The sequence below is a fragment of the Panthera onca genome, chromosome D1 (assembly GCF_046562875.1).
Source record: "Panthera onca isolate mPanOnc1 chromosome D1, mPanOnc1 haplotype 2, whole genome shotgun sequence".
NCBI lineage: Eukaryota > Metazoa > Chordata > Mammalia > Carnivora > Felidae > Panthera > Panthera onca.
The window spans coordinates 102,016,089-102,032,822 of record NC_138348.1 but is presented as its reverse complement, the minus strand read 5'-3'; the positions used below and the strand labels follow the sequence as shown (position 1 = coordinate 102,032,822).

General features: G+C 43.4%; 1 protein-coding gene across 6 annotated transcripts in view; it reads right to left on the bottom strand.

Moving 5' to 3' along the window:
• Nucleotides 1-16,734, bottom strand: part of CADM1 (cell adhesion molecule 1) — a 329,295-nt gene that overhangs the window by 33,404 nt on the left and 279,157 nt on the right. For 3 of the 6 annotated variants that reach the window (XM_060604800.3, XM_060604801.3, XM_060604803.3), the window contains exons 6-8: nucleotides 10,249-10,348; nucleotides 6,385-6,557; nucleotides 1,690-1,770 (exon numbers count right to left, since the gene is read on the bottom strand). In XM_060604800.3, coding sequence (XP_060460783.1) covers nucleotides 1,690-1,770; nucleotides 6,385-6,557; nucleotides 10,249-10,348 — 354 coding nt within the window. The remainder of the gene's footprint in view (nucleotides 1-1,689; nucleotides 1,771-6,384; nucleotides 6,558-10,248; nucleotides 10,349-16,734) is intronic. The other 3 variants (XM_060604802.3, XM_060604805.3, XM_060604806.3) reach the window with 1 other exon arrangement.

Here is a 16,734-nt window from a genome sequence, read left to right as displayed (position 1 = left end):
AAACCTGCCATTAAGAGCTCTGGCCCAATTCAGTTTACAACCTGGATAAGGGGCAAGAGATCACGAAAGGTAAAAACCTAGCTCCTGGGAAGTTGATAGCCTGGCTGACCTGGAACCAGTTAGGCAGGAGCAGCTTTGCTGTGTTTAGGAATGAGACAGAAAGTGGGAGGAGTCTATGCGCCATGTGACCAAGCGGCAGAAAGAAGGACGTGGAAGAAGGGAAACAAATAGACACTGAACGGAATTTAGGAAGCAGCCTGGGTGGAGCGGAGTTTAGAGTGAGACACAAAAACCAACTGATGGATTTTCAGAAGATTTTAAGTGAAGTGCAGGCACTGATGTTTTCATAATTGACCTTCAGAAAAACCCTCGCTAGTGGCTTTTTTTTTAAGGTTCTCTTTGTCCCACTGTGAAGGTTAGAGAAAGTGAAGAAAATGAGATCAGGTGATCTATCGTCCTACTTCATGAACCTCCTCTTCCACGGAACACTCTGGATTTTTGTCACGCCTGTCTCACCGACTCCCATGAAAACCAAACACATCTCCAGAAAGTCAGTATCAAGGATGGCTGCCCGATCTCGGGTGGTAAAGAGGGCCTACACACAGAGAACGATGACTTCAACATTCAGTGGTTTAGAAGAAGTCCTGTGATACGACTGTATCCTGGGGCACGTGGCTCAGAGACCTGGCAGTGTCTGCGGGTAATGGAATGAAGCGGGAAAGCTGTCTTCTAAAGAGGTTATTATTATTATTTTTTTCCTCGCAGAATAACTACCTTTACGTGTTCTGGAGGAGGTACCTGTAAACAGTGGTTCGGGGAGTCCTTGCCTAAGGAAATCCTACACATCTAGTAGACGTGATGCAGCCATGACCTTTCCCAGCGTAGCAGGCGGGAGAAGCATCAAGGCTCCCAGACGAGCCCCCTCAAGCAAGGAGGAGAGCCGCTGGGTATCAGAAAGGGATGCATCGCATACCCTCTCCCTTGGTGGTCGGCAGACACAGGAGACAGTGAAACGCATTTTGGAGAGTTTCAGACAGTCCACCAAGACAAAGCCACAGAGTTACAGCAGCTGTGGCCGCCTCTTCCGCCCCTCCAACAGTTAACGGAGGGCAGCAAGGGGTACGTGGGTGCCCGGCACGGAGAAGACAGTGACGCCCCTCTGACCTCCTGACCCAGGCAACACAAACAGGTAGTAACACTGTCAGCAGATACTGTCTGGGGCAGGAAGGAGGGCGATACATTTAGGAACACAGCCCGCAGGGGCATGCTAAAGGGTGTGTATTTTCTTTCGTACGAACGAACGATGGAATGAAGACAAGGAGAAGATCCAAAGCCAGAATACTTACCATTTCATCAACCATGGCTACGCCTAAGCTACCGGCATGTTCTCTAATAGCCAGGCTGCTATGTTCCCTAGCGTTTTGCTTTGAACGGGGATGCTGGAAAAGAGAATTCTCTTAGGCACAAGCTGCAAAATATGTCATCTACTGTTAAAGGCCTGGATGTTGAAGATTTTCTGAGGTCCTTAGGAGTCAACATAAGAGTAAAGTCTCTAACGCCTCTGAAGTCCCAAAATAAAGGAACGGTTAAATTCCGAGGATTCAAAGGGAACTGTTAGCCTTCTCTGCATACATACCAGAAAGACAATATACATTCAGGACATTTCCAGTGGTAATGAAGGTACCGTACCTGTGATGATGGTAAGGATGGTGGTGGTGGTGGTGGTGGTGGTGGTGGTGGTGGTGGTGGGAGGGAGAGTTGTGGGGGGATCTGGATAAAAAAAAAAAAAGGAAAATCAAACCCACAGTGCTGAACACAACAATGATCAGTAATGACAAAACGAAGGCATGAGGACACTGAGATGTTTGTCTGATGACTTCCCCCTCTGCGGCCAAAAGCCTCCCTTCCCCGCCTTCCCCCAAAGAGTTGTGTCCTGTAATCCTAACCCAAAACCTTAAATGGAAAAACTAAGACAAGAAGAAAAGAGATTTGCATTAATGAAGCGAACTAGGGATGAGGAGATGTGAAGGAGAGAAGGGAGGAGAAGTCAAACCAGGACACCCCCACCCCAGTCTGATTTCAAAGGTGAGCTTAAGCCAGCCCCGCCCCCGAGAGGGTACAGCGACTGTCATTTCGTTTTATACTCTCGCAGATGGGAGAAAGGAGGAGGGGTGGTGCCATTCTAAAGGGCTCCCATCGGCCAAGGATGAGCGTGTTCCCGCTCCCCTGCTCTCCATGACGGCTAACTTCATTATTCCCCATCAATACATCCCAGCAGGAAGGAAAACTACTTCTATACACTTGTAATAAATACAAAGAAGACAGAATGTCACCGCTAAATATCAAGTTCCAGGCATGTGAGATTTTACCGAGATTTTATTTTTTAAAAGTCAATAAATTTTACAACTTATAAATATTAATACGTTAGTTGCCTTTGCTCCCGTTGAAAGCCTGACCTAAAGCGGAAGGTGGCGATAAAACCAAAAGACCGTCTTCCATCTTGTAAACAAGGGAACAAGGTATGAACGAGGCTTGACCCTCAGAGCCAGGAATCCCATAGGGGATCCTCCGTCAGATGTTTGCTACACTGTATATTCTTGTATCAGCTCAAAAATTATTTGGGGGACAGGGGAAGGGCAAATATGAAAGAGAAAAAAGAAAATCCTAAGCACAAATGATCAAACTGAATGTGTTAAATTGTCAGCAAGACTTTGAACTAAGCAATCATTCTGCTATAATAGCGCATAAGACGATTTGAAGGCTTTTGATTTTAAATTTTATCTAAAGCACGTCAACTTTTTCTCCCTGACACATCTGGTGTCCTTTTATCTCCAAGAGAGCTCTCAGATTGTCTAATTAATACATCAAAACTTTAATTATATACTGCACCTTTATTGGCTTTGCTACAACTTCCTGAAAGTTTGTGAAAACACTATCTTGGTGCCTGATTGTAAGGTCTGCTTAAAATGATTCCTACTACTGATCAATAATCTGGGGTTTTAATTTTCCTCGCCAACTTCTCTCACGCACGCGCAATGTATGAATGTGTTAGGGAGGACTCAGCAGCAAAGTGTTCTGTTCTATGGGAGACTTTGCTCATTTAAGGTGGGGACACGGGCAGTGTAAAAGCAGCCTCACCCACGAGTCCAAAAAGGAATTCATTAAAAAACAAATAATATCAAATCTCATCCTCCTCCAAGAAGCAGGCTGATGATTAAATTAGTGGTTTCAAACTACCCTTGTAGACAAACAGGCAGAATGTCGTCTTGCTCCTTGGACACTTTCTTATGGAGGCCCCAGGTAAGGAAGCATTCTGTGACCTAGCAGATCATTTGGACGCACCCACCCCTTGCTGTAGGCACTGGGACAGATACAGATGAGTGAGGTGCGCTGGCCCCCGAGCCGAGCTCTGAAGACATCCTGTGCCTTCTCCTACCCACCTCAACTGTACCCAGGGACGTGCCTGCTGCCCAGCATGGGGGCAGCTAATGCGCTTCTTCTGTTCTGGTTCAATTACAGTACTTATCACCTGAAAAGGAACATCTGTACCCGAGAGACTTCCCCTGATACACTCTAATGCTATTTCTGTACCTACCTTTCTAAGTATTGGCACAGAACGTGTGATATCCACAATGCAATCAAAGGGGACCCGGAGGCCCGGTTTTGAAATATGATTTTGAAAATACGATTATGAACGAGGGGTGGGCCAGACTAACAAGGGCAGAGACTTCAGAAAAAAGGTCACGGGTCCCTTTCATTTTGTGAAAATCACACACTTCCAATTATTTTCATCACTACTGGGGTAACTGTTGTCCTTCACATCTGGCTCAAGTGACCCGTTAACAGCGAGAACCTCATTGCTCAGATCGTTTCTAGCAATAAGAGCAACGACAGGCCACTATTTAAGAAAATACCGAGTTGGAGCTAATGAGCTGTGTTTGACACATCGAGGCTAAAAGAACCAAACCAAATGGGACTCAGGCACTAACCACCTAGATTCTCCAAGTATAGAAGCTACTTCCAGAGAATTAAACATTTTAAAGGCACGTTAATGCTTAGTTCATAAGGTACTTTGAAAATTACCCTGGTAGTATGAGAAATCACCTTTGAAAAGAGGAGCTACTCGCAATCTTCCCAAATTGCTAGAACATTTTATTAATAGACTAGCAACACCTCAGGTTGGTAGTCTAGCCCGCCATGCCGAGCAGTGCTACTAGCTTAGACTGAGGGACGCAGGAGCATAACGTGCCCGGGAGGTGTGTGTGTGTGTGTGTGTGTGTGTGTGTGTGTGTGTGTGTGTATGTGCTCACCTAAACAGGTAGGTCGCTATGTTTCCTGGCTTTCAGAAACGCACTCTAGCCCAGAGAGTAAATTCTCAAAAACAGTCTTATGTTGGAGGGGAGCGTTCTACTGGGAAGCAGTGAGAATAAGAGGAACTACAAAGAAAGACACAAATGTCCCTGAAGACTTGGCAGTCGAAGTATCGTGGCTCTGAAACATAGTTAGCAACCCTGGGAACTTGGGCAGCTTATGTGATCTTTCTAAGCTTCATCTGCCATCTGTAAAATAGGATGAGGATCTTGTTACCTCCTGACGTTACTGTGGAGATTAGAGGTGGTCATGCACATGAAACAGTGGGACAAAGTGGGTGCTCGACAAATGCCAGCCAGAAGCTGGTATCCAAAATTATTCAACTATATCTGCAGTCCATGAAATCCACAAAATGTTCCTTATCTTGAGATGTGGGAACAGCAGGTACATTAAATCAGAATTGCTTTTCCAAATAACTTAGTCTTCTGAGTCCAGGAAGCAAACCATAGACCAGAGGGAAATTTGCCACTGGTTTTTGCTCACTATAAACCTGGGAGTGGCATCGGAGGGGACTTGCAGGAGGCTCAAACCCTCACGCAGAGAGAGCAGAAGGGGTGTGGAAGCAGAAGAGAGGGATATGCTTCCCACTCCCCTTTTGCACGAACAGACTCTGAACAGTCTGAGGACCAAGGTGGCTCCGTGGAACGTCAACTGAGAATAGGGCATGTGGCACCCCCTCGCACCTAAAGGAACAGCCATCCCCTCTCCTCGGCTCTCTTAACCCCTGGGCAGGACTGATGCCATTACAAGTGCGGACCACAGACAACACGGGTATAGTGTCCAAAAGAAAAGAAATCTCAGAAGTCTACAAATAAGGTGAGTGGATGTGATCCTGTAATTCTGCATTATGTTGAAAGAGAAAAACAAACAAACAAACAAAACCTCAAGTACAGGTTAAGGATTAAATTGCCACATCCGTGTTGATGTGTTATAAAGCATGCTTCTATGCCTTCAAAAGGAGTGACTCCTACTTTCTTCGTAAGGAAGGTGGCCAGGTTCTAGGACATAAAGGTATAAATATTCTGTGGGTATAGTTGTGTGCGTATAGGTGTAGATTCCCATATACTTACACTTGGATTATTTACCGTGCTAACATGGAGAAGGAAACATACACACATATCCATAGATTTATAATATACTGAAAATTTCATGCCTATGGTCACTCACTCCGGGTCATGTCAGTTCATGACTATGCTTCCCGGCATAAAACCAACCAAGAGACTTCAACTGGCCAGAAGAAACTCAATTTGCCATCTTAAGACTAGAGGAATGCAGTGCATTCCTCAACTAAGTTGAGAATATTCAACGTACACAAAATGGACAATAAGCTATAAATGTGAAAAAGTTTAAAATGCCTGCCACATAGATGTTCAATGAATATCTGCTGGGTTAGAGAACATAATTCATGATAATATGCTTTAATAATCCTGTAAAAAGATATTCAGAAAACAGACAAATTAAAAAAAAATGCATTCGTGTCTAAAGGAGTAGCTATTGGTGGTTTATGTAGCTACCAAGGACCTTATATATATTTTTTTTCCCAAGTATTTACTGACTTGTGACATCTTCCGGAATGTAATAGCTTCATGCTGAAAACAGGATACTTGTGTTCATCAAAGCAGGAGAAAGCCTAGCTGAGGTTTCACAGGGAAATACCACTGGGAATAAACTTTCTGAGCTAAATAGCCATTAATTGGCAAGGCTGAATTTTGTAGTCATTATTTCTAACATCATCTCCATTGCTTGCGCCTGAGGACACAGCTTTCCTACTCAGCATGACCAGGGACTGTGATCTAGCAGGAAAGCCCCGCGATTAGAGGGGGAGAGAAGAAAAGTCACTTCCCTCCCAGGTGGAGACACTGGGCTCCACCTCAGGCCAGGCTTCTTTAAGTTCTTGAAGAAAACACACTGGCTTTCGGTTTTCAACTTGACCAAAAGCTCTGAGAGTGATCTGCAAGCAGCGGCTACATGTGAATGAGTCTGGTAGAAGGAGTGTTTTATCTTTGCACGTACCGTAAACATACAGCATATAATCCGAGTGAGCTTTCCCCACTATGTTGGAAGCTTCACAGCGGTATGTACCATTATCTGTTTTGTTTAGGTTATTGATGAACAGGTTGGGCCCGGACAGGACGGCGTGTTGAGGCATTTCGTCATCGACTCTAACCCAGGTCACCATCACAGGCCTGCAGAGGAGAGAGGAAGAAGACAGGTGGCTTTAACATCTCCCACCAAGATGTCTGCGTCGGCTTCTCACCCACGCATTGAATGAGTCACATGCAGGGTGACACGATTAGAGAGGGCCCTGCTGGACATATTTTCAGTTCACAGAATTACAGCTGTGAAGTCCTCCCCCCCAACAAAATCTGTTTGGAATATACTTTTTGGTCAACATTATCAGGTGTTGAAAAACCTTCAATAGGACCACAAGCTGGAGCCTCATTATTTCTGGTTCATCTTTAAAAATCAGCAAATAAACCAATGTGCCCTATTTTTATGTCCTGCTGTGTGGTTTCACACCAATTCAGACAGGACAGAGCTCACCCGTTGTTAATCATCTCATTAATTAGGGGGAAAAAAATCAAATTCTTGGCTAGTGATACAACCATTAATCTGATGGTTACTAATATACCAAGACCCTTGCTTAGAAGCCAGTTGTGATCTTTAAATGGATTTGGAAGCATAAGAGACTCTTGAAAACTGAGAACAAACTGAGGGTTGATGGGGGGTGGGAGGGAGGGGAGGGTGGGTGATGGGTATTGAGGAGGGCACCTTTTGGGATGAGCACTGGGTGTTGTATGGAAACCAATTTGACAATAAACTTCATATATTGAAAAAAATAAAAAAATAAAAAAAATAAAAAAATGGATTTGGAGTTTTGCAAAAATAAATGGACTTTTTTTTTTTTTTTTTTTTTTTTTTTTTACATCTGAACACTGCTTTCTTTTGTCCTCTGCAATCACTTCCTTCCTCCGTTACCCTTGCTCATAACCTGCCTCCTTCAACCCAGTCCACCTTTTCTGTGTGTTCCTTGGCAAAATGCCTTGCTTTGCTGGCTCTCCAAGCCCCACACACTGTTACCCTCCCGCTCTGGGTGCACCGGCAGGCCCTGTGGCTCAAGGGTGAGGCTTCTGGGTCAGTCACTGAGGGGCACATCTCCACATGGGCTCCTTATGGCACTTTTTCAGAGGCATGTTGTACCATGTTTGGGGGGCCTGGGTGGCTCAGCTGGTTAAGCTTCCGACTCAGTTCAGGTCATGATCTCATGGTTCATGAGTTCGAGCCCCTGCATTGGGCTCTGTGCTCTCAGTGTGTTGCCTGCTTTGGATCCTCTGTCTTTCTTTCTCTGCACCTTCCCCACACACTCTCTCTCTCAAAAGAATAAATAAACATTAAAAAATAAGTAAATAAAGTATCACATTTGTGTCCATCAGGGAAAAGCAAATTTCACAAGATGCTCCAGAGCCAAAACTGCACACGCAGAGCATCTTTCAAACTCACTGACTCTAAAACTCCCATTCTTCAAGACAGCTCCCTCAACCTCCTGTGAAATTGGGACCACAGGGAGGACTGTGCCTGAAACTTTCATTTTGTTTTTCTTTAAATTAAAAAAATAATAATGTTTATTTTTGAGAGAGCGAGCGAGCAGGGGAGGGGCAGAGAGCGAGGGAGACACAGAAGCTGAAGCAGGCTCCAGGCTCTGAGCTGTCAGCACAGAGCCTGACGCAGGGCTTGAACTCACAGACCTTGAGATCATGACCTCAGCCGAAGTCGGACGCTTAACCGACGAAGCCACCCAGGCACCCCTGAAACTTTCATTTTAAAGGAAGGGCACTGGAGACATGAGTACAGAAGTACCTTCCTTTCGGTCCCTGCTGCTACCTCCACAAGCGGTGACATGACAAGACCCAAGCTTAATGATGAACCAACACTCAAGTTAGCCCTGTCAAGTAGCATTCCAATTTTCAAATGGGATGTGAAGTTACAATTTTTCTTTAATTACACATGGGCTTGTCATCACAACCCAGTAAATTATTTAAAAATTAGCACTGCATATGTCCCCCCCCTTGCAGGCAATGGAAAATGGGTCTGCCCGGCCATCACATCTAATGCCCTGCTGCTTGACAGCTGAAACAATCAGTGGGGGTAAGTGCTGAGAATATTCACAACATTTAATGGCAAGTTAAATTACCATTTTTATTGTATGCAATTTCTTGAGAAAATAAATAGGTAATATGCTGGAAGGGATAGCAGAGTAACGGGTGCTGGCTCAGACGACCACACACTCGTTCCGATTTGAGAAGAGGAACAGACAAACACCCTCTCTGGCATAAATGTCCTGAAGGAAACATGTAATTTACTGTCCCCATGGCACATTCAATTGAACGCAGTACCTTCTTCTGGGGGGAAAAATACAGAAACAAAATATAGGCTAGCAAAACCACCTCCGGTAAATGTGGTTAATGTGGCTGTATACAGTGGCAAAAGGCCTGTGAGAATTCTCTTTTTCTCCACCGGATTGTTTTGGAGGTAAGACAGGCCACGGACTAAGGCCTAATCCAGTTTACAAAAAGAAAGATCTGAATCTTCTGCAGAGTTCAAAGGAGACAAAGACCTCTCTGCCAAAGCTTAAAGTGTTTCAGAGCAAGTAACTTTGAAACGGCAGAGGAAAAGTGAAACAGAGCCAGGACCACCTCCTATTTCCTAAAGGTCATCTTTAAAACCCCGAAGGGTTAGTAGAGACAGAAGTAGATTCTGGTCCACAGAGAGGGAAGCACAAAACAGGGAGGGTTGAAGCGGGAAGAGAGCGGACAGCAGCCAGCATCCCCCTGGTTCCCCTGTTCTCTTGTCATGGATCACTCCTTAGCCATCACGGGGACAGTGCTTTCCAGAGATCCTGGGGGAAGCTTTGGTAAGATGCTCAGAGCATGAGGACTGCGATCTTGATGTTGGTTAGCAAAACTCTGAGGGGGAAAAGAATCCTAGCACAGGGACAGCAGAGGGAGCTCAAAACAGAGTTTACTGTTGGGGACCACTCAGAGTTTGAGGGCTCCTAATCCCAACATTGACTCGTTCCAGCTCATGATTTCATGGATTGTTTTTTTCCCCTAAGAAACAGCTCAAAACAATCTTCACTCTCCTGGAAAGATGAGAGTCTCTCCTCTCCCCGGACGAAACTGAACGAGGTCTAAAGTGGCCCCACTGCATGGCTGTGATGAGCATGCAGTTGGCAGGGAAGCAACTTCCTTGTACATTTCAGTCAAATAAGAGGGTTAGTACATTCTTTCTTTTACGCAATGGTGGGTAGTATGTTCCTTGAGAAAAGTTCTGGGACAATTCCTTACCAACAAAAATATTCCCATGAGTCACTTTTATTTGAGAGAAGGAGAAGCAAAATTAAAGGTAGGGCAAATTCATTTTCCAACGGCTGGCCCTAATCACAGTGGCTTAATTTAAGTCTGAAAACCGTCTTTCCAGCAGCTTAGACGTTAACACAGAAGGTAGCAGATATATCATTAGATTGTGGGCATGCTAAAAATTTATTAGGATTATTTTCTTGTGAGAGAAGATAGTTCTGGCAATCGTGTTGATGATAATAAAATAGAATTAGCTGTGATTTCAATCTTAGCTGGCATTTCATTTTTCTCCCAATCCTGACCATTAAGAACCAACCACAGATATTTATTCCCCCTTTCACTGAATATTCCTTATTTCATAAAACAAAACAAAACAAAACAAAACAAAACAAAACAAAAAAACCTTCCACCCTTTACAGCAGGAGACAGGTGACAGGCTGGTGTGTTGCAAATGCACATCTCCGTGTTGTGACATTTACTGCTCATGACCCTCTTGCCAACCTTGGCCTTCAGAACTTACTGGGGCTTCCCGATGGCTTCACATGTTAACTCGAGCGCATCCCCTTCCCGGGTTAGGCCTTGTAGAGGATAAGTCATCTGAATATGCACTTGAGGCTTATCTGTGTGACAACAACACAAAGTATATAATGTTTAGCAAATGGTATCAGGCAAAAAATCAGACTTGCAAGCCGCCACAAACCCCACACCACCAGCACTCGCTCTCTCCCCATCCTCATGCCTTCACGAACATCCTCCTAATTAGTTAGTAATCCTGGCATTTGCTCAAATTAAATTGACTAATAACTCTAAGGAGTGAACCGTGAGTAGATAAGAGATTCATAAGCCAACCGCGCCACATCAAACGTTTCCTGTGAAATACATTTTGTTACATTGAAGTTTATCTCCAAACTCACTCAAGCTAAAGGAAACTCATTTGCCTTCATGCTGAGGTGAAGCCACAGATATTTGTGGTGCTCAGAATTGATACATTTTATCATATATCACATATTACTATGTGACAATATGTTGTGACAATGCATATTAATGAGTTTGCCTCTTCTATGCTCTTGATTTCAAATGGGAAAGGCAAAACTTCTGAATTCCACTCCAATGCCCTTAAGAATGAAGAACTGGGATGTTCTGGTGGTCCCAGTGAAACTCTTTGATGTCTCAATGTATACGTGTGAGAAGGAAGGAAACGGACAGGTGCTGAGAGTCTACTATGGTGGGAACCATCAGTGGTGGTAGAATAAGCCAGTTTTAGGGATGAGAACACTGGTACCCAGAGGATGAAGAGGCTAGACCAGGGTCCTAGGGATGACTTAACGAGAGACAGCCCTGCGAATGTTGGGATTGCTGGTTCAAAACTACATTTCCCAATGGCCATCCAAAATTAAAACCAAGTATAGCATCGTAAGGCAGTCAAGGACTCCAGTAAGTGACACAAGTATTCTTATATCGATTAGCTACTGAAAAACTGTGTTTGGACCTTGTAGGGGTATGGGTAGGAGCCATGAATGACGGGAGCTGTGGGGCACAGGGAGGGAACCAAAAGGGGTTGGGATTAACTTAGATATATTACACAGATATATTTACCAACAAAACCTGAATGGAATCGGGAGGCTTTTTTTTTTGTTTTGTTTTTGTTTTTTTCTGTGCTGAACTAACAAGCTATTAATCCCTAAATCAGTTTTCTCATTTAATTCTGTGGCTTTGTAAATGTATATTTTTGGAAATGTACCCAAGAGTAATAAATGTGAGAGGGCAAGACATCACTTGGCTGAAAGGTCAAAACAATTTCCATAACTTTACTTTCTCAGACAATCATACCACCTAAACAACAGCTCCTTGGCCTTTTACGAGCAGTGCTTAGCTCATTAACATTCATCCTATGGACTGAGAGAGAAATCAGAAATATGGCAGGGCTCAACTGATCTGGGCCCATATGCAGCTAACAAAGCTGCACGAGGGAGTCCTCTCTGGGGTGGTTGCTTTCCAGATGCATTTGTACAGTCTCGTTCCCATCACAGATCTTTCTCTTATGTCTCTGGAACCCATGTGGCATTGCAAACCTTTTAAGAGAGGCTTCTTGTATACCACTGCGCCCTGCACGCCATGAAGCTGCTCTCTGGGAAGCTAAGTCACCTGCCAGAGGATAGAAGTTAGCAGCCCCCAAAGCTCCAGCGGACCCTCGCAAGTAACATGGCTCTATCCTTGGACTTGTTGGCAAAGGGGATGTTTGGGAGCAAAATGGTGTGGAGGTTTCTGGGGTACTGGTGACTGGGTTGGGAAAGCAGTCACTCGAGAAAGGCAGAAATACTCAGGATAAACAGGGTGACCTTGAATGGGGACTGGCTGCTGGGCAAAGGCAAGAGCTCCTGGGCACCGTTCTACAGACTACAGCTTACACTAAATACAATTGGGTGACATACGTGGGCCTATTATTTTTGGTGGCATAACACATAAACACAGAGCTGGCTGGTGAAGTTTATTAAAAACACAAAATACAAAAATAAATAAATAAATAAATAAATAAATAAATAAATAAATAAAGGGGGAAACACAGACAGCTGAAGACCTGCTTCCTTATATTTCACATTCAGAAACAGCACCACTTAATGGGGTTCCTGTTTAGGAAACCTCTTGTCATTCTTCCCCAAGAAACATTCTGGGCAAGATTAAATTTAAAGCCCCAAATCTGGGGGCGCCTGGGTGGCTCAGTCGGTTAAGCATCCGACTTCGGCTCAGGTCGTGATCTCGAGGTCCGTGACTTTGAGCCTGCGTTGGGCTCTGGGCTGACAGCTCAGGGCCTGGAGCCTGTTTCAGATTCTGTGTCTTCCTCTCTCTCTGACCCTCCCCCGTTCATGCTCTGTCTCTCTCTGTCTCAAAACTAAATAAACGTTAAAAAAAAAAATTTAAAGCCCTAAATCTGGGCTGAAATGTAGCATTTGCTTATAGGTTAATCTCTGATCTATGGAAGGACTACATTTTCCACGCGCTGCTGACTCCCGCCCGTTAATTAAGAAGCAGGATGCCTGCTGGCCTATGTGGAAGGTTTTTTTGTTTTTTGTTTTTTGTTTTTTTCCCCTTGTGTAATTTACAAGCAAACAGAGAGGGTATGTTTTTCCGCACAGTGCGCCAAGGGTCTTATGTGCTCAACTTCCATTAATAATAAAGGGAGTGTTGAAAATCTAATGCAGTTTTGCCTCTTTTCAGTACCACTGACTTTTAGTTAAATGCTTTTTTATGTTATTATGGCTGTTTCCCAGTTGCCTACTACTCACAGAAATTAGGAAGAACAAGCTAAGGATTTGCGATACCTGGAACTTATATATATATATATATATATATATACTATGTACTTATACTATGTACTTAGTGTATATATATATATATATATATACACTAAGTACATAGTATATATATATATATATATATATACACACTAAGTACATAGTATATATATATATATATATACACACACTATATATATACACTATGTACATAGTATATATATATATATATATATATATATACACACTATATATATACACTATGTACATAGTATATATATATATATATATACACACTATATATATACACTATGTACATAGTATATATATATACACACTATATATATACACTATGTACATAGTATATATATATATATATATATACACTATGTACATAGTATATATATATATATATATATATACACTATATATATACACTATGTACATAGTGTATATATATATATATATAGTATATGTATATATATATATATACTATGTACATAGTGTGTATATATATATATATATATATATATATATATATATATACTATATATATATATTTTTAAATAACATACTAAACCATAGAAAATACACCTTCAACTTTGATAACTGATTTTCCCAATTTACTTCTCAGGTTTCTTGGAGAAACATCTACCATCTACTTATGGGGACAGCTGCCACAGTTACCTTAACAGCTAGCTGAAAAGGTAAACATTTATCTTGTTTGTATTATACAGAAAAAATGTCATCCTCTGTTGACACATGCAGTATTTATAGGCATATTATCTGACTGTGGGGCAGCTGAGCTACCTTCACACCCAGCTGACGAACCAAAGAGAGAGAGTCTATGAGCCAAGCTCTGTGCCCTTCTTTTGCCCTGAAAGAGGAACTCAGGTGTGTTCAACAGTTGGACTGGAAACCCTGGGATTCCACTGGTACCTCTGGAACTCAGGGATGCTACATTTTCCCAGGAAGATCCAGACTATAAAGTGAGTATGTCAAAATACCGAACAATCCAGATGGCTGACTGACTAGCCCAAAGCTCATCATTTATACTTTAATTATGTTCATAAATCAAATGTTATAACCCACCAAACCTATTCTGAGACAGACCCAGACTCCAAGATTTATTTTTAAGTAATGAGGTAAGGCCAAGTACGTTTTCTGGGTGATCACTTTACGCCTCGGTTGGTGTTCTAAGGCACAAGGCTACCAGCCAGACGACACTTTCTGCCCAAGTGCAATAACTACCCAGAAACGTATCGCGCAGAATGGCCTAATGTCATTATAAAATGGAACTGCTATATAAAAATAAGAAAAATAGTTAGGTCTGTGCACTTATGGAACGTTAGAGTTATAGAGGTGGCATCACCAACAGCCAATCAATTAGGTCGAGTGATCTGAGGTTTTCCTAATACACTGTAATTTTTTAAAACCCTATAAAAGACATTTAGCAAGACTCTTACAGCAGGCAGGATTTGTTCATTAGTCAAAGTTGCACAGAGGGTTAAATACCAGGAGGCTTTAGGTCACACTACAGTAGCAACCAATTAAAAAAATAATATTAGAAAGACATTCCAATTTGATGAGGCTTTCTTTAAATGTGCTTTGCTCTCTCCATAAAGGGAAAAAAAATATATAAAAGGAAACTCTTAAAGAGGTTAGAACGGCTTGCTGGCAGATTACAATTGATTTCATGCCAGTCTGACCTTGCACCACATTCTATGATCTTTCCAGAAGATGAAACTCGAGACTCTATAACCTGTATATCACTTTCTTATGTAAATGAAAAGCCATCGTCTCCTCTCTGTATCACAACACCAATGTATCGGGTTTCGAAATTTATTAATTAAAAAAAAAAAAGGTACTCTGCAGTTTCCTTTTGCCTGGGAGGTCATCCTTCCCATGTACCAGTCAGGAGTAGAGCTAAGGCGGGAGGAAGACGCCCCTGATATCCCAGCACGAGACTTATTACCACGCGGGTCTCCCGACACTCTCTCCTGCTACGAATTTCTACTTCAGGTGATGTGGGCATCCAATGTCCTTGGGCGCTCTGACTGCAACCAGGTCCCACGGCTTGGGTGTAAATTTGCTCCTGCAACTACATTCAGGATACAGGCCCCTCATGGCCCTTCCTTAGCTTTTGTCCAATATTCTGAATATCCATCAGAGGGGGACTGAGGATGCCTGTGGAGCAAATGCGGATGGTTCCAGGGCCTAGCAGGGAGAGCTCAAGGGCAGTGAGGGCCCAGATGTATCAGAAGTTTGGGTCACCACCTGCGTGTTCGGCTGGGGAAGCATCAACCCAAGAGTCTTCGTCAATCATGGAGGATTACCGCAGTTTGGAGGAGCACGGCGATGCAAAGATTAACCTGAGATTTGGTGAGTATTAGGGGTTTTTTGAGTTCAAGGCGAGACTCAGCCCGCAAGGTAGGGCTGCTTGGATGGCTGCAAGGGGCGGCTTAGCACTGAAGGAAGACAGCTTCTGGTAGCGTGAGGTGATCGGGCCTGGTTAGGGAACAGTCACAGCGAGCTTTCAGAGGACCTCCGCATCTTGCAAAAGGTTTGCTTTCTAATGTCATGATATGTTCATGAATAATTTTCACTGCCATTTATTTTGTCTGTTTGCAAAAGGTGAAGGACCTCCCGCTGCTACATCTGTACTAGAATCGGGGCGCCGCAACTGTACCTGCGGAGGACAGAGCCATGGTTTGACAGAGTCAAACCTGGTGGGGGGGTGGGACCGGAGAGCACGCGCCCCCCCCCCCCCCGCCCCACCGAGGCAGGAATGCGGTTCCTTCCCCTCGCAACTTGCAAGTCGTTCTGTGGATACCGAAATTACTGTTTACCCAACAGAATCAAATTTTATTCGGCGACGTTTGCGACAGAAGGTGGTTTCCAGAGCTTGCGAAGCGGGCTGCACACTCGCACAGTACTCCTCCCCGTCTTGGAGAAATCTTTAAAATTTTGGAAGTGAACCCTGAGCAAGAAAAGTCTTCCAGCGTGATTTTCTCCCAAAGAAGGTCAGCTCCGTAAGAAGAAAAGTGTTCGTTCGCTCTTTTGTATCCTTGGTACCTAGTACGGTGCCAGTGCAGTAGGCATTCGATACTTGTTTACCAAGCTGATGGATGAATAAGAACGTGGAGAAATCTACCACGCAGCATGAACTCCTAGTCCAAGCCCTGCTACTCACTCAAAAGAGAAAATCAATGTGTGAATACATGTGAACCCTGTTACAAGATAAACTGGGCCCATTAAAATTTTTGAGGGCTTATGTGAGCATACGTTGATTCGAATAGGGCAACACCAAACTAAACATGCTCTAGCCACAGAGGCTAGGGAGGTTTTTTACAGAGAAGACAGGGAAACAAAGCAAAGGACATTATTTGATTGTTCGTGGCTTAAGCAGTTGCCTTATTTGGGGAAAGCCTAGTTAGCTGTTCCTGAATGGTTGTGGCTTCAGTTTCATTTCTTTGGAGTATGGGGACTTTGGCTCTAGTTTAGGGTTGACCCCATAGGCTACCCAAGGCATTAGAGCCACCCCAGTCTTGTTTAATCACTTCGACAGCCCTCAGCACAAATTATTATTGTATTATTCTTTCGAAGGTCAATCCAGCTCCCCAAATGTGAGACTCAGCTCAGGTGTTCTGATTTGCTGCCTCCATTTCACTACACATATATTTAGCATTTCTGGCATAGCTCAAGCTGGTATC